The 20,606-nt window shown below is 38.3% G+C and overlaps 13 protein-coding genes across 13 annotated transcripts, besides 1 other annotated feature; 9 read left to right on the top strand and 4 right to left on the bottom strand.

The window, feature by feature from the left end:
- Positions 1-2: 2 nt before the first annotated feature.
- On the top strand, positions 3-856 carry BEWA_040580 (signal peptide containing protein; the record flags this gene model as incomplete). The annotated part of the gene is made up of 5 exons (XM_004833415.1): positions 3-84; positions 129-226; positions 260-381; positions 414-487; positions 525-856. 5 exons carry the CDS (start codon positions 3-5, stop codon positions 854-856), a joined length of 708 nt encoding a protein of 235 aa, XP_004833472.1.
- A 16-nt stretch (positions 857-872) lies between these two features.
- BEWA_040570 (casein kinase II beta chain, putative) lies at positions 873-2,044 on the bottom strand (the record flags this gene model as incomplete). Its single annotated transcript, XM_004833414.1, has 5 exons — positions 1,693-2,044; positions 1,565-1,658; positions 1,078-1,520; positions 965-1,044; positions 873-930 (listed from the first exon to the last, which is right to left on the bottom strand). The coding sequence occupies exons 1-5, from the start codon at positions 1,789-1,791 to the stop codon at positions 873-875; spliced, it is 774 nt and encodes a 257-aa protein (XP_004833471.1). The 5' UTR covers positions 1,792-2,044.
- Positions 1,421-1,470: a microsatellite.
- Positions 2,045-2,211: 167 nt separating the features above from the next.
- BEWA_040560 (serine/threonine-protein kinase rio1 family member protein) lies at positions 2,212-3,870 on the top strand (the record flags this gene model as incomplete). Its single annotated transcript, XM_004833413.1, has 1 exon — positions 2,212-3,870. The coding sequence occupies one exon, from the start codon at positions 2,212-2,214 to the stop codon at positions 3,868-3,870; it is 1,659 nt and encodes a 552-aa protein (XP_004833470.1).
- A 26-nt stretch (positions 3,871-3,896) lies between these two features.
- BEWA_040550 (conserved hypothetical protein) lies at positions 3,897-4,976 on the bottom strand (the record flags this gene model as incomplete). Its single annotated transcript, XM_004833412.1, has 1 exon — positions 3,897-4,976. One exon carries the CDS (start codon positions 4,974-4,976, stop codon positions 3,897-3,899), a length of 1,080 nt encoding a protein of 359 aa, XP_004833469.1.
- A 1,007-nt stretch (positions 4,977-5,983) lies between these two features.
- BEWA_040540 (hypothetical protein) lies at positions 5,984-6,983 on the top strand (the record flags this gene model as incomplete). Its single annotated transcript, XM_004833411.1, has 5 exons — positions 5,984-6,054; positions 6,200-6,298; positions 6,399-6,430; positions 6,465-6,529; positions 6,564-6,983. 5 exons carry the CDS (start codon positions 5,984-5,986, stop codon positions 6,981-6,983), a joined length of 687 nt encoding a protein of 228 aa, XP_004833468.1.
- A 102-nt stretch (positions 6,984-7,085) lies between these two features.
- Positions 7,086-8,187, top strand: BEWA_040530 (Ras-related protein rab2 small GTP-binding protein; the record flags this gene model as incomplete). Its single annotated transcript, XM_004833410.1, has 6 exons — positions 7,086-7,359; positions 7,454-7,676; positions 7,712-7,839; positions 7,873-8,015; positions 8,050-8,092; positions 8,126-8,187. The coding sequence occupies exons 1-6, from the start codon at positions 7,311-7,313 to the stop codon at positions 8,185-8,187; spliced, it is 648 nt and encodes a 215-aa protein (XP_004833467.1). The 5' UTR covers positions 7,086-7,310.
- A 991-nt stretch (positions 8,188-9,178) lies between these two features.
- Positions 9,179-10,698, top strand: BEWA_040520 (conserved hypothetical protein; the record flags this gene model as incomplete). Its single annotated transcript, XM_004833409.1, has 7 exons — positions 9,179-9,241; positions 9,276-9,407; positions 9,450-9,605; positions 9,639-9,789; positions 9,825-10,046; positions 10,095-10,491; positions 10,527-10,698. 7 exons carry the CDS (start codon positions 9,179-9,181, stop codon positions 10,696-10,698), a joined length of 1,293 nt encoding a protein of 430 aa, XP_004833466.1.
- Positions 10,699-11,215: 517 nt separating this feature from the next.
- Positions 11,216-12,091, top strand: BEWA_040510 (hypothetical protein; the record flags this gene model as incomplete). The annotated part of the gene is made up of 1 exon (XM_004833408.1): positions 11,216-12,091. The coding sequence occupies one exon, from the start codon at positions 11,216-11,218 to the stop codon at positions 12,089-12,091; it is 876 nt and encodes a 291-aa protein (XP_004833465.1).
- Positions 12,092-13,032: 941 nt separating this feature from the next.
- BEWA_040500 (conserved hypothetical protein) lies at positions 13,033-14,699 on the top strand (the record flags this gene model as incomplete). The annotated part of the gene is made up of 2 exons (XM_004833407.1): positions 13,033-14,230; positions 14,314-14,699. 2 exons carry the CDS (start codon positions 13,033-13,035, stop codon positions 14,697-14,699), a joined length of 1,584 nt encoding a protein of 527 aa, XP_004833464.1.
- A 493-nt stretch (positions 14,700-15,192) lies between these two features.
- On the top strand, positions 15,193-15,591 carry BEWA_040490 (hypothetical protein; the record flags this gene model as incomplete). Its single annotated transcript, XM_004833406.1, has 1 exon — positions 15,193-15,591. The coding sequence occupies one exon, from the start codon at positions 15,193-15,195 to the stop codon at positions 15,589-15,591; it is 399 nt and encodes a 132-aa protein (XP_004833463.1).
- A 202-nt stretch (positions 15,592-15,793) lies between these two features.
- On the bottom strand, positions 15,794-17,242 carry BEWA_040480 (Papain cysteine protease family protein; the record flags this gene model as incomplete). The annotated part of the gene is made up of 1 exon (XM_004833405.1): positions 15,794-17,242. One exon carries the CDS (start codon positions 17,240-17,242, stop codon positions 15,794-15,796), a length of 1,449 nt encoding a protein of 482 aa, XP_004833462.1.
- Positions 17,243-18,360: 1,118 nt separating this feature from the next.
- Positions 18,361-18,840, top strand: BEWA_040470 (hypothetical protein; the record flags this gene model as incomplete). The annotated part of the gene is made up of 1 exon (XM_004833404.1): positions 18,361-18,840. One exon carries the CDS (start codon positions 18,361-18,363, stop codon positions 18,838-18,840), a length of 480 nt encoding a protein of 159 aa, XP_004833461.1.
- Positions 18,841-18,940: 100 nt separating this feature from the next.
- On the bottom strand, positions 18,941-20,344 carry BEWA_040460 (hypothetical protein; the record flags this gene model as incomplete). The annotated part of the gene is made up of 1 exon (XM_004833403.1): positions 18,941-20,344. The coding sequence occupies one exon, from the start codon at positions 20,342-20,344 to the stop codon at positions 18,941-18,943; it is 1,404 nt and encodes a 467-aa protein (XP_004833460.1).
- Between the last annotated feature and the right edge of the window lie 262 nt (positions 20,345-20,606).

The raw sequence follows: 20,606 nt of genomic DNA, 5'->3' as shown, positions 1-20,606 counted from the left end.
CTATGGGCATAGTTTGTATGCTAGTATTGTGTCTAGCCTGTATAGAACATGTTGTCTCAGTAACCCCTGTTCGTAGGTTACCACGTAAGTTTCAGTCAAATTACATCATAACAAACATAATAATGCAGAAAATGGGTATAATGGAGAATATAAGCCACAAACTGAGAGCTCTGGTTGGAAAACTTGCACATCATGCAAAATAAACAACCCCGAATCCATATCCCAAGTAAGTTCAATACTGGGGAATTAAAACCATTAGGTGAAATTGGAAATTAGTGACGTGAGGGACAATGTAGATTTTCACTTTGGTAATTTCATTAAAGAACTCAAGACTCATTTTTCACATATAAAAGAAGGAGTAGACAACTCATATCTGCCAAGGTTGGACACCCACATAATTGACTATACTTTAGGCTACAAAAGGCATTTGATTCTGTAATTTACAAGATAGAAAATTTTAAAGCCCAAATAAAAGTCAATTACACCGGTTTGTGGTACATGCAACAAGCAAAAGTTTGCTACAGATACTTGTGACAAGTTCCAGGGAGACATTAGCGACATTAAAAGGATTGACAAACGACTAAAGAATACGAAAACACTTGTATCAGAATTTGTATCAAATGGAACACAGTCGTTCCTTAAAATTTTTAAACAATTACAAAATGAGTTTTCGGGCTCAAGCCCAAGAAAAACAGAAAATGATGAACCTAGTAAAGGTCCTACAAATATAAAAGACGGAAATATTGAACTGAAAGATGTTCCACCAGAGGCAATTATAAGAACAATTGAGAGCTTCCTTACTGATTTAACAGTGGAGGGAAACAAACTACTAGATAAGGTTCTATTTAAAACATAGATAAACTGCAAATGTATTAAGAAGGTTGTGCCTGTGAATCTTCTACTGTGACGGAGTCTTGGAGGTCAATCGCCCTAATAATACATATATTATATAAAGTAAACATACTTTGAATTCTCTTTAATATTGGGGCTAATCCTGTAGCCATAGACTTTTGGAACATAATAATAAGCTGGACCTCTCGGTATCTAGAGCATTTGTGAAATAGTAGAAAAACTTACAATTGATTCATTAACCATGAGGAAGAGGTGTGCAAATGTAGTTCCATAAAAGGCACCATCAATATATCCAAGTCTGCTATTTTTTGGAGGGTGGTATACTTCATTACAATTTGGGCAAAAGACTTTTGCAGTGTGCTGCGAAGGGGCATCTACAAGTCCTACTGGTAAAACAGCAGTATTTTCGCAGCTAAAATTAGGGCATGTTCCAAAGACTTTCTCTTTGTATTTCAACATCATTAGTTGCATTCCCTTGTTCGTAATTATGAATCTGCTGTGTATTAATCCATACAAGAGCTGTGCAGATGAATCAATAACTTGTTGCTTCCCCTTGTCAGAATTACTTTCATCATCATATTCATCTTCATTGTCATAATAATCATTATCACAATGATCCAAAATAAGTTGTAAAGCACGGGTGTAACACGTTACATGGTATTGCAAACCTAGAAGTGAAATGTTGTAAATTTACATTATAAAGTGTACTTACCGACTAAATTGAATTCATCACGAATAAACGCTTCATCTACTTGGATATAGTACTGATTCCCCTTTAGATTACAATACCATTCGATCCATGATACCTGTGAACATTTACTGGATAAGGTGAAAACTTACCTCGCTTTGGCTGTCTTCACTTGAATCAGAATCATTATCCAAGAGCTCTATGTCTTCTGATGTTTTATTTGCCTCCTTCAGGTACTTTGGGGCCAGCATTTTATTTCTATATTGATTTCAGAACGGATACAAGAGTTTATTTTAGTTCATTTTAGTATATTAGCTGATAATATTAGCAAATGGTAGTTTAATGTTACCAGTTGCACGAGTCTATTACGGATTTAATGATAACTAGTGCGATAATAATACAAAAGGTCCTTATGAGCGAATATGGTAGAAATTATAAAGTTGGAACTGAAAATATGGTCAAAGGTCAAAAAACAATATAATTTATCCAATTAGTAATATGATTAAAGTAGTAAAACGTCGATTCTGCACTATGTTGTTGTTCATGTGATGCAACCGCTGCTGGGAGGACCTCATTTCCATAATTTTAAGCATGAAGTATGAATAGTAGGTAAAATAGTTTTTTAACGCAGTTTTTGTCTAGGAACGGTGGATGTATCCACGTTCTACAGAATGACGGATCTAGATTCTACCTCAGACTCTGAGAGCCAGTCAACTCAGAGGAGCGAAAGTGTCCAGCCACGCGAAAATAGAAATGGATTCCTGTTCTTCCATAAGGTTTCTGGTGATAAACTGGAGAAAAGTGTCCAGATATATAAGAAAAATAACCTGGAAAAGGGTTTGACGAAGGATAAACGTACGACTGTACAGCAAGTTTTGGACAAGAGGACTTATTTACGCCTCAAGAGGTTCCATGGGCGAGGGATATTTGATGTAATTTATGGAACTATTAGTACTGGCAAGGAAGCAAATGTATACGAAGCCAATGGGTCCATTGACAATGTCTGCCATAAAATGGCAATAAAGGTTTACAAGACGTCAATTCTTGTGTTCAAGGATAGGGCAAAGTACATTGAAGGAGAATTTAGGTACAGAAGAGCCTACGTTGGTACAAACCCTAGAAAAATGGTGAATCAATGGGCGGAAAAGGAGTTTAGAAATTTGAGACGTATTTCACTTTCTGGTGTATATTGCCCATCACCTATAGCTTTAAAGGATCATATTCTGGTGATGGAATTGATACAAGACGATGATGGAGGTGCAGCCAAAAAACTTAAAGATTTACCACTTTTATCATTGAAAGAATGGTTAATCATTTATTCGCAGGTCATCTCAATAATGAGAACTTTGTATCAGGAATGTAAACTGATACATGCAGATTTGTCATCGTATAACATGCTTTATTCCAAGGGGCGTGTCTATATAATTGATGTTTCACAAGCTGTTGAGAATGATCATCCAAATGCTATTTACTTTTTAAAGAGAGACTGCGAAAATGTCACACAGTTTTTTGCGAACGTTGCTTATTCTCCTCACTCGGAAGCTGTAATGCCAGAATATGCCAAGGTCTGTCCAGATCCACAAGTTGATTATCTGAATATTTTAACGTCTCTTCAGCTATTCCACTTTATCACCAAGGACTCTTTGGAGCTGTTCCCCAGAACTAGTGCTGAAAACTCTCCAAGGGAAATTACCAGAAGAAATTCTATTATTTCTCAAGTGGAAACCTTTGTGAAGAAAATGTGCTACACTTCCAAGCACTCCAATCTTAAAGACCTTCAAAACACCATATTAGCCAAGAGAGATGTCTTTGGCAAACTCTGTAACATAGTCTATGGAATGATAAATGATAGTGATCCAAAAGTCTTTGTAAGAATTTCGGATGCAACAGCTCATGAAAACATCACAATCACAGATGATAACATCTATGGTCCAGATGAGCCTCCCAAGGCAGATAAGTTTGATACTGAAGAAAGTTACATATCAAATGATGCGATTTGGAATTCGCTCAAGCCACTTAATCTATCACAAATTACACTGGAAACACTTGAAAGGCTTGAACATTTACACGTTTCAAGTGAACCGGTATACCCAAATTCAGAAAGTGATCGCTATTCTGTAACTATTACAGAAACCGAATCATATCATGAAGAACCAGAAGGGGTGCGAGAGGAAGATGAAGAACAATCTGAAAAGTACAAGTTCACTGGGAAAATACCAGACGGAGTCGGTAGTAAGGAATGGAAGAAAATGGTCAAGGAAATGAACCGTGAAAGAAGAAAAAACAAGATACCCAAACACATTAAAAAGGGGTATAAAAATAAAAAGTAAATGCATGCTACAATTTAGTAAGAATCTCAACGAGAACCGTGTCTTTTGTGTTTAGATCCATGTCTGTGAGAACTGCGACTGCGAGACCGTCTGCTCCTCTCCCTGCGATCTCGATGTGAATCCCTAGAGCGCCTACGAGAACGTTTGGATTCCCTAGAACGACCACGATCCCTGCTAGAGCGTCTGGAGGGTGATCTTTTGGAATTCTTGTTCGAGCTATCATCAGCATTCCGACCAGCCTGTCCATACTGACTCATTTGACCATACATTGCATAAGGATTGGGATAGGCACCCATATTTTCATACGGATTAAAGTACGGGTTAAACCCTTGCGTCTCTTCACTCTCCTCTGTAGTTTCACCTTCCTTACTACCCTGAGCTTCTGGATTCATGTTTGGCATGAAAGGGAAGGGCATTGTTGATGGATCGTATGGAAAAGGAAATTGTCCACCAAACATTTGTGCAAAGTAAGGATTGTACATCATATTAGCTTGGGCATATAAATATTGATTATAGTCAAACCCCTCCATATTCTGGCCCTTTGATGGCTTAGGCTGGGCTCTCTTTGCTTCACAATTCCTCCCCAACGAAATATGAGGGCCTATAGCCTTGTCACAGTCCTCCGATTTTTCATAAATTACAAAACCGAAACCCCGAGGCCTATTTGTATCCTTATCTACTATATAGTTATACGATGTTATATGACCGTAACGCGAGAAATACTCTTTGAAATACTCTTCAGTAATATTCTCGGAAACACCACCGACGAATATTCTGCTGTACTCATCTTTTGGAGGTAACAATTGCTTTGCTCGGTCTTTTCGTACCGCAAGCTTTACATCCACTACTACATTATCTAGTTTGTGTGTTTTAGATAGTACTGCCCTAATGGCATCCTCATTAGAGAACGTAACGAAACCAAAACCCCTGCTTTTTCCAGTTACTTTATCACCAACAATCTCGCTGTGTACAACTTCACCGTATTTGCTAAAGTAGGACTTCAAGTCCTCAGCTGTTGTGGCTCTATTCAACCCACCAGCGAATATCTTGTGAGTTTCAAAGTCCGAGTCGGTGAGTCCGGCGCTGGCCAGATCAGTCGATGCCATTCTGACAACTTTGTGCGACTAAATCGTAAGTTTTCAACTTGTATATACGCCCTTACGGGCCTTCTCTCGAATTGAATGATACTTTTAAGGATAAACTTTGCGCCGTTCCGTGAAAATGCACATGGCTGAAACTACTTAAAGTTCGGAACGCAACTATTCTTCGGTGGCATCTAGGTGAGGCATAAATGTTTCTATAGATACAACGCGAAACCAGTCCGGTGAGATATGGTTACGTTGTCGACATGTACTTATCCCTATCGTTATTTACTTATGTGTGATTATACCTAGCTTAGTGATCTACCGCCTAAGTGTTCATCCAAAGCAAATTAACCATTAAAATTATCATTTAATTCTGGGCTGCTACACCTATCGGTGGCCTAGTTTTATATTAAAATAACAAGGGTGAGTATTGTACGTGCGTAATCCTGTGAAAGCACTAGCCTCCAAACCGAACACCTACGGAAATAATCCAAATCCTTGTCAGCTGAGAATACGAGGAAGTGTACAAAATTGGCACTGAAGCCATACTAGGCAATATGCTACATTTATTGGGCCCAAACACCATTCAATATCCTATTCCCAGTTTCCCCTTGTGCATCAGTTTTAGCGCTCCACTTGGCCATAGATATCCGCACTATGGGTGAGATTTCGGTTCCGCTGTTCCGTATCACGTGAGTGCTCTGGGTTCACGGCTCATACTTGTAGCTGAGACTGAATAATCACTTTTTGGATTTTGTTATCAATTATTCACCGAATAACGGCGTTTTCATACCAATTTAGTCCTATATCTTCTGAATTTGCGTCATATTGCCAGAGATTATTCCATAATATCGAGTTCTCCCACCATTGCCTTTTGCACGCAACAAAATGTTTTTTCAAGCAGCTACCCTCCAATTGAGAGGATTTTTCAGCGCCAAGAAGAATTTTCTTCGAACCTTTTCCGGCGGGATGTCCTTGTCTAGTTTCCATTTCGTTTATAACATCTAAAAGGTTAGAATGTCTGAGAAATGAGCAGTCAGGAACTTGTTGTAAAGCTTGCCTCCCTGAAGTCCATCATTCAGAGAAATGATCCAAAATTGTGAGTATTGCTGTGATTCCCTCATCTATAATCTATTTTTCACATTTGTTTCACATTCCAGTCCATTGTGCACTTGATTTACATGAGTATGTTCTGTTTTGAGATACTACCTTGTGCATTTCCACCGTGATAAATAAATGTATAGCACCAGTATCCAGAATTGGAATCAAGAGGAATCTGGATTATCCCAAATAACCACGCAAGATACTCTGTCTAATTACATTATAGGCAACTCTTTCCAACGGTAATTTTACGTGCATGCATACTTGTCCAAGTTTCGAACCTCTCTTCATTCATCACATGAATATATTCACATTAGGCAACTAGTTACATTCAACGTACAGGGATGTTGATAATAATATAACAAAGTCTCAAGGTACAAGAATATTGAGTTTGATATTCATTCCTAGATACTCAATTTGAACGTCGAACCTCCGCTAGAATAAAAGAAAAAAGGGCGAGATCGGTTGAGCAGGTATAATAATCTATATGTAAATGTATCCGCATAGATAATTATTCCAAGGACAAAAGCTGCCGAAAGTAAACGAGTTGTGCCTACGAAAAAAGTGAAACAGGATAAAAAAGCAGGTAGACAAAATCAAGTAGCTTTGGAAAAATCGCAGCAACAACTGTCAAGGATTAGACCAGTGGTTAAAAATCTTTTTAGTGATGCAAATAATAGTGAAGAGGTCAAAGACATGGAACTTGATTTGCGCATAAGGGCATATCTATCAGTTATGAAAATAGAATCATTAACTGAATTGCTCGACAATGAATTTAGCGAGTACAAAGAACGATCTGGACTGTCTAATTATGGCTACGTTGGAAAGGACCAAATAATTGACGAAATTATGAGATTTCTAAACAGAAGGGCAATTGATCTATATTTCAGTCTAAAATCAGACACGTTCTACAATAGACAAAGATAGGGGATTAACAACATAAAAGTGGTTTCTAATGTGCCTTAAGGATATGAAATTAAACTTTTAGTACGATAGAGTCCCCATTGTATGATACCAACCGCGAAGTACGTAGTTTGAATTAGTTTGGGTACATCCTTTTATTTATGATTTTAAATTGTGATTATTTGCAACTTTGTTAGTAACTTGCTGATTTTGTACGTAAAACGCGCATAGGTATACTGTGGTCTTTATACTTTTACTCGGTCACTACAAATATCTACAAATGGATGTGTAAAGTGTGTTTGTAACATGTAATAACACCCATCAACCCCTACTTCTTTACTATTTTACACGATGTCATACTATAAGTATCTTTTTAAATATATCATTATCGGAGACACAGGTAAAAATACATATGTCACTCTATATTCTCATTCTTGTGACTTTAACGCTGTTTTTTGTGTTTTAATGACATAATATACGTGGTATTTCTACAGGAGTTGGTAAAAGCTGCCTATTACTTCGTTTCACTGATAAACGTTTTAAGCCAGATCATGATTTAACCATTGGCGTTGAATTTGGCACGCGTTTTATAACTGTGGATGGAGAACAGATAAAATTGCAGATTTGGGATACAGCTGGTCAAGAATCATTCAGATCAATTACACGTTCTTACTATAGAGGAGCAGCCGGTGCTCTATTGGTTTTTGATATTTCAAGGTATCTCTTCTTGTTTGCAGAATATCTTTCCGTAGACGTTCCACATTTGACCATTTGACGAAATGGTTAGAAGAAGTCCGTGATAACGGATCACCCACAATGACTATTATTCTTATCGGAAATAAAACAGATGTTGCTACAAGAGAAGTAGAGTATCATGAAGGTTTGTTGCTGGACATATTGTTTAAAACTTTAGGGAAAAAATTTGCTGATCAAAACAACCTTATTTATATGGAAACATCTGCCAAAGGTGATTATAATGTAGAAGCGGCGTTTCTCACAACAGCCGAAATGATTTACGAAAACGTCAAGAATGGTCTGTTTGATACAGACTCAGGGGTATGTCAAATGTCTATTTACTATTTTCTTTCAGGTTCAAGGAGTTAAGAAGGGTCCCATCGGATTGCAGAGCAGAAGTACGTTGATCATGACTCTTAATATTGTTTCAGGATATGTAAATGTTCGTGAGGGTTCCGGATTTTTAAGTCTCTCATGTTGCGCTCACCGCTGATGTAATTTTTAATGATCTGTGTTTACACACCAGTTACAAATACCCGTCAGCACGGTATCCACACATCAGTCGCTATTTATTTGTGTTGTTTGTATTTTTGTTCATAACTAATATGATTTATTTCTGAGATGAATTCGTATGAGCCCAGAAAACATGTATCGCAGTCAAAAGTGTCTGATGATCCCGTAGAGGACCATTTTCTTGTGGATTTAGAGGGGAAAATCACTGCCCTAAAAAGTGTATGTTTATTCATCCTATTCCACAGTTTTTTGAGTCTGAAATTCGCTTAGACTCTGACTGTACGAGATGCTCACCTATACCTCTACTGTAGATCAGTACCACTATGCACGATGAACTGAAGGGTTCAAAACTCCACGTTTCCTCATTGGTTTGTCAATTTATGGCTTAATTATAACCTACAGAGAGATGGTTTTGACGCTGCCAATCGGTCGGTGAGGCTCGGGCTATCGAATATGTCAAAGCTCATGTCTAAAGATGTTTGTATTTTAAAAATTCATCATAATGTACAGAGTGTTGGCCTATCGATGACAAAAACGATCACAGTCACAGTTATTTCTCTCATTATCGTGTTTTTAATCTTTAAACACCTCTTTGGCGCCTTTTAACTTTTACACATGCCATATTACATTGTTATACAAGAGCAAATATGTAACGAGTTCATAGTCTGGCAGCCAGGAATCCTACGAGGAAAGTTCCGCGATCCGTTCGTCCCAGTTCGTCAGTCGATTATATCATGTGGATTCGCAACTTTAGCCCAGAACTTTACTGGGAGTTTATTTCTAGGTGTCAAGGTCATAATATTACGCGATGCTACCAGACAGTGAAGAAGAAAACTCAAAATATCTACGTCACTAAGCCGTTCTCAGCAAATAATACGAAAGGTAATTTTTTAAGCTATAGCCTAGCCAGACTCTAGTATATTGACATTCTCATACTCGTTGCAGAAAGTGTCGGATTCATTGCGAACAAAATGGCAAGAAACGCTGTTACAGACCCTAGCAAATGGCAAGAACTCATAGAACATAGCAAAAGCGTAAGCTCATCCTTACTGACACAATCTTATTCAGACAATAACGTCTTTGGAACCTGTAGATGTTGCTCTTCTCCTCAATGGACTGTCAAGGTCCAGAATCTATGACCAGGAACTGTTTGAGGCCCTCATTCCTTACATTGTAAATAAATCGTCCTTCTACACATCGGTAAGCAATTCATATTAATGCAGAAGCATAAAAAACCTACAGGCTCACATAGCCATGGTCCTATCAGCATATGGAAAGGGGCGTATACTATCGCAAGAATTATATAACAGATTAAAAACCGAATTCTCCAACAGATTTTATGAGTTCAATACGTCATCAGAGATCTGTATGGTCATAAATGCAATGTCCAAATTCAAGGTATGGCAATGACAATATTCACATGCACGTTAGGAAACGGACTTTGTATTTCTAAAAAATGTTTGTAAAAGAGTAAATAGAATCTTGAAGGGAATAAAATTCACTCCACAAGAACTTAGCGTAATTATAAATTCGTTTTCTGAAATGAACTTTCACGACAGAGAACTCTTCAATAATATCGCAGGTAATAAGTTGCATTAAAATATCATAATTACCAAGGTATTATTAGAAGAACACTGGATTATTGTGACTTGCCGGGTGTTTTACGAATACTTAACGCGTATATTAAGTGTGAAAACAATTACAATAGAATACAAGAGGCCTGTAGAGATGTTATAATTCGCAAGCTTTCATATCTGGAACCAAAGGATTTATCAGGTTCATTACTCACTCTCTCCACATTTAAAAAAACTGCAAGCGGGTCGCAGAATTCTGTTAATGGTATGCGAGAAACAGACGCTAACTCCACCGATTACTTGGACGTTTCAGCGTCTATTCTCGATGATGTAACCAATAATATCAAACAGAGGTGCATAGAAAGTATGGGAGTATTGACCCTTTCTGACCTATCAAATTTTGTTGGTACTCTTTCAAAATGTTTTCTTACGTTTGACAGTTCCGAAATGCTCCTTATAATATCTGCATTCGAACTAAAAACTAAAGAAATTGATTCAAAGACCTCTTTTGACGTGATGAATACAACAATATCACTCTTTAATATTTATCAAAGTTTTCTTTTAAGTAACAAGGAAGACGGAAAAGATCTAAAGCGCAAAATGACAATTCTATTGAAAAAATGGAGTGATTATTCTATGGTACAAATGGAACAGTCTCTGCCAGAACTAAATACTCTAATAAGATTTATCAGCGTATACCACAAATTGGGGTTAGTATTACATATTTTACTACAAGTTGTTACAGAATACACAACGAGACTCTATATAACAAGACAAGGGATATAATAATATCGCAATATCTCACAAAATTAAACAACAAAATCGCATTCGTACTATACGAAATATTTAGCAAACATTCCAGAGGTAGGAGTTGTAAATTCATAAAATGTATATACTTTAGGGTCGAGCAAGCATGACGATTTCGTGGAAACTCTGTCCAGTTTAATCTGAGCATGCAAAATTTTCTAGACGTTCTAGGAAAAGTTTTATGCACCTTTATTCGACAGCTGTAGTGGGAAATAGGGATTTAACCCTGGAATGCCCATAAGTACCTGCAGAAATGACACGGGGGCAAAGATGAATCCCAGCAGACATGAAAATATCGGCGGTTACCATGGAGCATGAATATATCAAATTAACACGCTCAAAAGCTACGGTAGTAACCGCATATTAATCCGTAGGAATTATTGTACGGCGCTGTGATCATTCTTCTCTCGGAAACACACGGTGCTCACCCTCCTCGTTAAGAGTATCTCACAATTATAGTGAAGAAGTTATAAACATGCGCTTTAAAGGTTTTAATAACTATATGGTACTCTATTTTATCCCACTATACAGAATAAAGACCCAAATTCAGGGTAAGATAGACTCTCCACCCCATGCGCTTAAAGAGAATATCTTCGTTATACGAGGATAATATTTTACTGCAGTTCAATGAGGGTCGGAATCTTTCTGTATTTCGTTTACACGTGTGGGTTCTACGCTTGTTATGCCGATGAATCCCTACCAGAAGGATGTACGCTAGATGTTGCCAAACCTGATTGTTCCAAATACACTCAAATAGACTGTCAAATTGACGATGTACAAACACATGTACTGTTTCCAAACTCTAAAACAATTGAAAGAATCACGGATGGAGATGTAACTATATGGAATGTAGACCAAAAACATGAAAGATTTGTATATTGTATTGTATTCCTCAGGGGTGATAAACCGGAATTCTTACACGTAGTAAAGGAAACACAATCTGGTCTGTTTAACATCGCATACGAAAAGTTTAAAGAAGATGAATGGGAGGTTTCCAAGGCTAAATTCAACGATAAGGTGCTCAAGTTGAGGAGTGTCTATCAAAACCCGTCAACATTCTCTCTTGACGTATCTACTAATCAAGATAGTCCAAATTGTACAGTCATTGACACCATGCTATTTGGGATTGCTACCCGTGTCTATGCTCCAAAAGGCTATCATCATGCCACTGAGGTTCTTCATGGATGGACGTCTCTGTGGAGAGCCGTTGGAGGTGAAAGATGTATTTTGGTCATGGCTCACTTTGAGAATGGAAACATTTCCATGGTTGATCTCTGGTTAAGAGGGAGGAACAACCTCGTGAAGCACCAGTATTGGCAAAGGGTAGATGATGGCTGGAAGGCTGTAGATAAGACTGTTTATAATCATTTCTTCAAGAGTTTATCGCACAAATCTCTTCAGGGTTCTGAATTCTTTATTGTAAATACTTTGAATCCAGATGAGAGTAATTTCAACAATGTCTCATGTTCATTATGCAAATTGTCCAATAATATTTCGTCCTGAGTCATGATATCGTTACCACTTTCAGGACAAAGAGGCTTGAATTATCATTCTAGGTGTATGCAATCTAGGATGGTTGCAGATTTAAATATTCCAACAACTGCATGTTTGTACTTATTAAATAGAAACACCATGTAAATTATCTCTGAAACACTGTGTTTCCGTATAAAACAATGTCTAAAATTAACTTATCTTGTACATGCAGCGATATTTCTGTGGATATACTCACGGACCATGTTTATAGGCTATACCAGGCACAGAAATATTATCCACAATTCTAGACATGCCAAGCTCACTACCTATTCCTTGTTAAAGAACTCTACAAATTTTTTCACTATGAGAGTGGTATAAGTGGAGTAGCTACTGGATTAGCACTCATAACTCTCCCAAAAATGACAAGATCTTGCTCCGATACGGATAGTTCATATTATCGTTTGAGGAGGTTTGTATAAATGTGGACACGATAAACACCCTATAATGGTGCACAAATATAGCAAGTTTAATAATTTGCCAATTCAACTTTACGATACTAGAGGAATTATGACTAGTAAGAAGCATTCTGACCTTGGTTATCCCCTCCGGACCTATCTCCAATCTGATCATGATAGCTATGACCATTTTAACACAATACTTTACTCTGTTTATAGCAAAAACTTTCCATGTAGTCCCAAATTGTCTTCATTCAATCAACAAAATTCTTCTTTTCTGCATTATATGGTTGATTTTTTAGACTTTGCAAGAAGTTTCCACTCTTGTTCAGCCGCTAAAATATTCTCTGATTTTTTATCATCCTATTAAACCCTTTACATCTTGAAAAAATGGCAGTTTAAGGCATAGAACAAATGCTAAATCTATGGATTACCTTTCCTCTTAACCCCAGATTAATATTTGCAGTTGTTCCTTTTTCATTCCTTGATTCACCTTATTATCCTATAGGAGCTAAAATGAGGATTCTTGTCTTTGTCTATCTCACCTTTTTGTATAAGCTCTCTGAGGGGGCTGGAAAAGGTAAGAAGACAGAGGATTCCAAAAGTACTGTGAAGAAAGCTGAGGAATCAACAAAACCAGCTGAAACTACAGAGGTCAAAACAGTAATCCTTGATACTCTGGATATCGGAAAAGATGTTATCAAAGAACAAGTCGTCTTTGTTGAATGTGTTCATGAAGAAATTACCTACAAGAGTTACACTCTGAGGGAGAATGTCACTGCTAATACTGTCAAGGAGGAAGATGCTACAATATGGACCACAGGAGACGAAGGGAAATATCTCAAAGTCCTGACATATTCCAAGGATAATCTCCATCTCTGTCGTATTAATGTGTTCCCTCTGGGTAACATTCCACATTGCTTTGAGAAGGTAAATGAGAAATGGGAATCACTAGAGCATCCAGAATTCTCTAAAAAACTAAATGCTCTTTTAAACCCTGTAAACACAAAAATGAGACTAGAATTCATGATGTTGTCAGATGATGTAGCCGACCTTTATGAGTATTATTCCAGTGGAATGTTAGTCACTGTTGCATTCCCAAAGTTCAAGACTACGAGCGTATCTTGTATAGGGGAAATTTGGAAGACTGAGAATGGTGAAGAATGTATTTGCGCTCGGTTTTATACTAGAAGAGGATGGTTTTGTACTCTTTATGTAAAGAAGGGTAACAGTACAGAGATCAAAAATTTTGAATATAGTAATAATAAGTGGAATAGTGTCACTAACCGTAACACACTTATACACGCTTGTAACTCATATGGAGCTCCTGAGGACACCAAAACAAATGTTACTACAACTGCTATGGACATTACCAAGGATGATAATACGGTCTATACTACGAAGACTTTTACAGTCTCTGGAATAAATGTCAAGAGACAGACTCCACTTCCAAATAAATTTATAAATGAGGTTAAAGAGGGAGAAGCATCAATGTGGAAGACTCCTGAAGGTCAAAGTCATAGATGTGTATCCTGTGTGTTTAAATCAAGGGGAAATGTTTCCTTAACAAGTATGCTTGTTTGTACCTCTTTTGAGCTATGGTTTCTCTATTTTGAAAAGAATGGCAATGGTGAATGGAAGAGTATAGAAAGGAAAGAGTTTGATAAGAAACTTGATGATATGAAAAACGATCAGCCTTCTCAACCACCCGCTAGTACGGTCCAACAGGTTAGTCAACAAACTCCTACGGAACCAGTTCAACCTACTCCTAAGACTCCTACCACTCTAGTTGTCCAGCAGAAACCACAGGCAAATCCGAAGAAGCTCCTAAACCTGCACCTCTGAGTGAACGTGTCAACAAGGTAGACTCCACCCTATTCAATGTTGAAGAGGGACAAGAGAATGGGTTTAAGGTTCTAAAGCTCAAAGTCAAGGAGGGTATTAAAGCTGATAAGCTCACATTTGATGGTGTACAACTATGGCAGAGTCAAAATGCTGGTGACTCATGCTCAATGGCCATCTTCTATCTGGGACCAAATGACGATCCAGTAGCTGCTTTGTACAGATTCAGGAGAGAAACTGATGGAAAGCTATTTGAAGGCTACCGTTTATTCTCCAATGGCAATTGGACTCCAGCCAATAAGAAGGCCTTTGACGAACTACTTCTCAGCGCAAAGTCCTGAGATTACCGTCTACCTCTAGGGTCACACATCATATTTTCACGCTTGAATTGTAAACTATCCACATTTTAAAGCCCTTTTAGAGATTTCTTTTTAAAAATTCCCTATCCGCTCTTTTATACCAAAAGGAAGAAATCCGTTGACAATGTAGTCCTTGCCCAGTCCTTTTCATAATTTGGAGGTAAACGGCCAGAATTTCTAGGCCAAAGAGACGCCAATTATATTCACCCGAACTTGTGCCGTTGGCCCTCCAATTTTCTCCGTGAATAAATCAACTGTGCACTTTTCTCCCCATGCCACCGGAAGATTCACTTTAAAGGCAAGAATAACTCGCCAATTCGGTGAGGTGTGTCTAAATGTTTTATTTTCACATTTACTTGCACAATGTATTCTACCAGATAGGCATAGGTCCAACAAGGAGACTAGAGATGTCATTCTCGATATCACTACCCCGGATTCTTCCTCCATAGAAGCCCTTACTAGGAAGCCATATGGAATGAACACAAGGATACACGTTGCCAAAGATGGTTATAGGATACTCTCGGTATGGGATGGGCAGAGCTTGCTCTGGAGCTCCTCCAATGGTCATTCCTGTGACCATGTTGCTGTCGTTAGGTTCAAGGAGAAGAACGGTTACTCAAGATACGATATGGTCAGACTAGTAGCTGTCTATACTTGTGATGGTAAAGGTGCAAAGACACCTTTTTACTATGAGAAGAAAGATGAGAAATGGAAGGCTGTTGAAGAAGAAAAGTTTTACAAGGGCTTTCATCATGAAGTTTCGAAAAATTCTCTGCTAGAAACCCTAGTCTTGAATATAAGGGGCAGAATAAATCACCTGAATTCTTCTCTAGTTCTCCAGACTTCCCATTCCTTGTCTATGCACCAAATGTAGGTTACCGCATTAAAATGTAATATATGATGCCGCTGCACGATATGAAGTAATCTTGTGGATTGTAAATTGCGGTTTTATTTTTTAAAGTCTAAAGGTTGCACCTATGTAAAATATAGCTTTAGAGAAATTACTGCTGGATTATGCATCCCCGCTGGAATGCCATGTGCAAACGAATGTTTTCATATCAACGTTTGGAACTTAGCTACTCATTGGATAACCCGTATGCATTTTCAAAGATCCCCTTTGAGCCCTTTGCTATATCTTCTGAGATCCTAAAGTAGCCATCTTCACCCCAACTAGAACTTGTCTTCCAAGCTGGTTGAGCTATCCAGTATTTCTTTCCACTTTCGTCTTGACCGGAACCGACTACCATTGCCATGGATTTGTCACCGGTGCCTACTTGTTTATCATAAATACCGCCTGTGTAGTTGACACGAAGATCTTCTGGTGCATTGAAAAGGGTTAAAAATGGTCCATGCTTTTTGAGGTGTCCTTCAGCTTTTCCCGCATCAATCTTTACAATATTCTTAACGGGTTTGTAGCCCATACAGTTTTCATGCTTGCATGACTCTTTTTTTCCAGTAAAGGGATACCTTGTTTCAAAGCAGATTGGTTTTGTTTTAAAGTACTCGAGGGCCTTTCCCAAATCTGCTCTGTTGTCATCGAACTCAGTAATACAATCCAAAAGTTGCTGTGCACTAAAGGTCCACCTTTTCCTGGCCCTAATAGTTACAAAAGTGTTGTACATGGCAACAGCCACTAATGCAAAACCAGTTTTGAAGCTCGTCTTTTTATTATTATCTATTATTGATACGTATCCGCCTTCTCTCCAATCTATAGTTTGTCTCTTTTTATCCTTTTTCGCTTCATCCGTCTCAAAGAAGAAGGGAGTGTGTTTGAATTCTCCATATTTTGATAGATCAAGACCGTCATAGTCTACCTTCTTCATCTCTTCATCAGTTACTATTACGTCTTCCGCTAATCTGGTATGGTAACCTTTCTTGTACTTTTTAGAGGGGTCCCTGTTATGTTTTTCCATCTTGATGACATCCCTACGGAAGAGAAAGAAATACTTTATAAATGTTCCCTCGTCCTCCCAGTTGATGCCATACTTGTCACAATATTGTTTGAACCTTATGAATACCTGTACTTCAAACTTTGGATTTACCTTGTCCTCGATTGGTTCCAGAAGTTCAGCGATGTAAAAGAGCTCAGAGTAAGTGATGTACTTGACTTCCGTGCCTTTCATGCAAGATTTAGAACCAGTTAGAGCAATACATTCGTCTGAGTCACCATCCAAAAAGTCAGTTTTGACGTGTTTGAGCTCTTCCTTGAGTTTGTCTGCAATATCCATAATGGGTTTCAATTCCTCTTCTCGAATCTTCTTCAAAGCCTGAGCCTGTTCATAAAATTCAGTTTGTGTTTTAGGTTGCTTTCGCAGAATTTCCTCTCTCATTTTAATTCGCCTTTGTATGAGTTCTAGCTTTATAGTAGCAGGATCAGACCTATTTAATGAAACCACAATTGGGACTGTGATTACGATAACCAAGAGGATGGCAATAACCGCACCAATCAAAATGACCTTTTTTGTGCATACTCTATCTCCGTTGTTATCATGTACAGTTTCTACACTATCCTTTCGATCTGACATTTTCGCTATTTTACTATTTCAAAATTATTTAAAAGTACCAAAGAACAAGTCTCAATTATAGACTGAATACACCGTGCATGCAGTAATGTTAGTATACGAATATGTCTTGGAGACTTTATATTTATGAAAATTAAACGAGATCATGGGATGGAGACGTAATTTACAGATTTTTGAGACGCTGAGGAGGTACACTAAACGCTAGAGTTTAGTGGTAGATCTAGGAGACAGCTGTCTCACATATCCATGGGAAATGATAGAGTCATTATAGCAACTGAAGCAAGAGTCTATGGTCACAAACTTTGTGGTCCATGGGACAAATATTTTCGGATGGAAACTCGTGGACTCATTCACAGGGACTACACTAGACACGTGTTCTGAATGGAGCATTTGTATATTTCAATAGTGAAAGAGGGCAACAAGCAGTACTATCGCTGAGGGCCGGTTTTTAGGCATAAAGGGGAGACGCAAGTACACACTTTGATTGAGCCTAGTGCCGGTCCATGGATAGGCCTTTAAGATCCACCAAATGTCCTGATAATTAACCCTACAAGAGAGAAGAATGAATAAAGTGGGCGGAAGAAGAAAATAGAGAGGAATGGTGCCTCACACATCTGCCCTATTCATTCCTACCTCCTTTCATTTTCATTCTCCGTCCAGATTCTACCGATCATCTCCAGATTTTACTGATAATGAATATAAAATTCTGGAAATCATTGGATGCAGTGGATAGATCTCGAGCCAATACTCCGGCATACATTCTATTTTTCACCTTTATCTTCATCTATAATGAACTGGTTTAGGTCTTAACCTACCTTCCTATGGTCTTAGAGACCCAAGGGATAACAGAGATTACAATTCAGAGAAATGACTCATTAATGCTATGGTATTATCAATAAATCTGGGAATGAGGTAACGTGTATTGCTATGAAAAGGACATCCTATTCTGAGCTCTCATCTGGGTATACACATTATGCTCACTACCCTGTTCTCTAAAGGGAAAAGCTTCTAGTAAAATCCATCCGTAAAGAATGTCTCTTTCCAGAGCGTGAATTTTGTACTAATGCAAATCCTTCCTGAGGTGATAACAAGATGATCAGTTCTAAGCTTAAGGATGAAGAATGGTTAAATACTGTGGTTGCCCATGTGGATCCAGAACCGGATGCCAATGCAGAACAGGATCCGGAAAGGACTGCGAATGTCCATGCAAAGACACCGAAGAAGACCAAGGATGCGAATGCTGTAAAAACAACCAATGCACAAAGGAGAAGTGCAACTGCGGAACCGGCTGTCAATGTAAATGCTGTAAAGAGAGGGAGGGTACTTACTCATCTGTTAATGCCTTTTTATCCCAAGGTTTAATGATAGTCTTGGCCTTTACTGGAGATGGTTACCTGAAGACCTACTCTAAATATGAACATGACAGGAGTAAATGGCCTACTAAAGACTATGGGTTCTGGAAGTCCTTAGGATACTGGATAGGGGGTGGAGTATCTGAGGCATGTAAGAGTGTTAAGTCCTCCTTTACCAAGAATGTTAGATGCAAAGTTTTAGGTAAATCAGAGGCTCTACTCATTGTCTATGAAGATCAGGAATTTTAGTGCCTATTCAAGTTCATATTTACAGATTATACAACAGTGATTCTGTAAATATATGAGGATAAATCTGATTACGTGGACAATATCGGTGAGCCCTATCACTTCAGCGTAGAGCATTAGAAGCAGTAATTCCAGGAGAAGCATCTATGGCACAACTATTAGGTAGACTAGTATCATCATCAGAGTCTTGTCTTCCACCACCTCCAGAATGAGCACCTTCACCATTGGTAGTATCAGTTTGGAGAGATGGTTCAGCATCTTGTTGAGAAGTTTGTTCAGGAGATGGATCACCATTGTCATTCTGTGTTTTAAGAGGTTCTGAGTCAGAATGATCAGTAGTAGGAAGAGTAGTAGCAGGAGCACCAGCAGAAGTAAAAAGACCCGATTTATCAACTTTAGCTTCTTTACCAGGATCACCATCTCTACCAGGTCCTTGAGGTCCAGGAGATCCAGCAGCACCTAGTTTTGTAGATGAGAGTTGAGTAAGCTCTTTACATGTTCCCAAGTTTCGACATTTAAATTCAATTAGTACATCCACAAGTGCATCGAAGTCGCTTCCATTACAGTCTTTAATATTCTCTGGGTCCTTTGATATTCCAGGGACTTTCTGCCATGTAACATTGTCACCAGTAGAACTTGGCTCGTACCATCCCTTAACATCATCTTGAGATGAGCTAACGTAGATAAGAGCTGGATTGTGATTACAGTGGAATGCATAGACAGCTTTGACACCATCCATGGGGAAGAGGAAGTTTGAGGACTTTATACGTCTTCTTTGACTGGGAGTGTTAGCATTAGTACCACCTGGATAATAGTTAATGCCTGCTAGTCTACTATTTCTGCCAGAAATATCGTGCTTATAGTATTGAATTTTGGGGGAAACTGGAACTGGAAGTACCCCCTTGTTAACAGAGACTCTCCTTTCTATCAGACTATGCTTGTTGCAACGGCAACAATATGGCTGTCTACTGCTAGCTCTAGCAGAGGATGCATTATGTGATATATCCATTGTGACCGCATCAAAGTTCGAACAGACTAGGTCATTTAGTGTTCTTTCAAAATCATTATTTGTGAGTGGAGGTTTAATGCTTGCACCAAGTTTAGTCCACTCATTGCTACCATTATTCTTTACATTGGCATAGTACTTGGTTCCCTTAGGATCAGTGGTAGCAACAATCACAAGGAGAGCTGTCTTAGGGGTCCCACCAGGTATTTCATGCCTCCAGTAATAAGCTGCAACTGAAGTTACATCCTTTGCCTCACTTATAACAGGAATATTTACACCAGTATCATCTTTAACTGCTATTAGTTTGAATGGTTTATTCCCTCCATCAGTGTTATTCACATTCGCATAGACGTACTTGAGGAAGTCAGGAGTAGGTTCTTCAGATCTTGTGACGGTAATTTTAACAGTCTTACTTCCGGTAGAACCAGTATATGTAGTAGTTTCTTGATTAGTTTCATTTGGCTTTTTTGAGAGCTGAATGATTACTTCATCTTTTGCCATTAGAGATATGATATGTAGACCAGGATGCTCTCTACCTCCTCTTGGAGAAATTAATCCTCCATAATTAGAGATCCACCTCCACTTAAAGCTTAGTCACCATATGCTACATCTGGGTCAAGTGTTGTCTCCATCTAGCCGTACCTCCTCATCCATACATTCATCCTCCCTCACAACTAGCTCACTGTCAGAGAGACTATCCACAGAACAAGATGAACAACTATCAACACTATCGTCAGTAGAAATTAGTTCAACGTCTATCCAA

Source organism: Theileria equi (assembly GCF_000342415.1).
Source record: "Theileria equi strain WA chromosome 2 map unlocalized gcontig_1105316255037, whole genome shotgun sequence".
In the NCBI taxonomy this organism is placed as follows: Eukaryota; Apicomplexa; class Aconoidasida; order Piroplasmida; family Theileriidae; genus Theileria; species Theileria equi.
The sequence above is the reverse complement of the archived record's forward strand: the minus strand, read 5'-3'. Positions and strand labels throughout refer to the sequence as shown.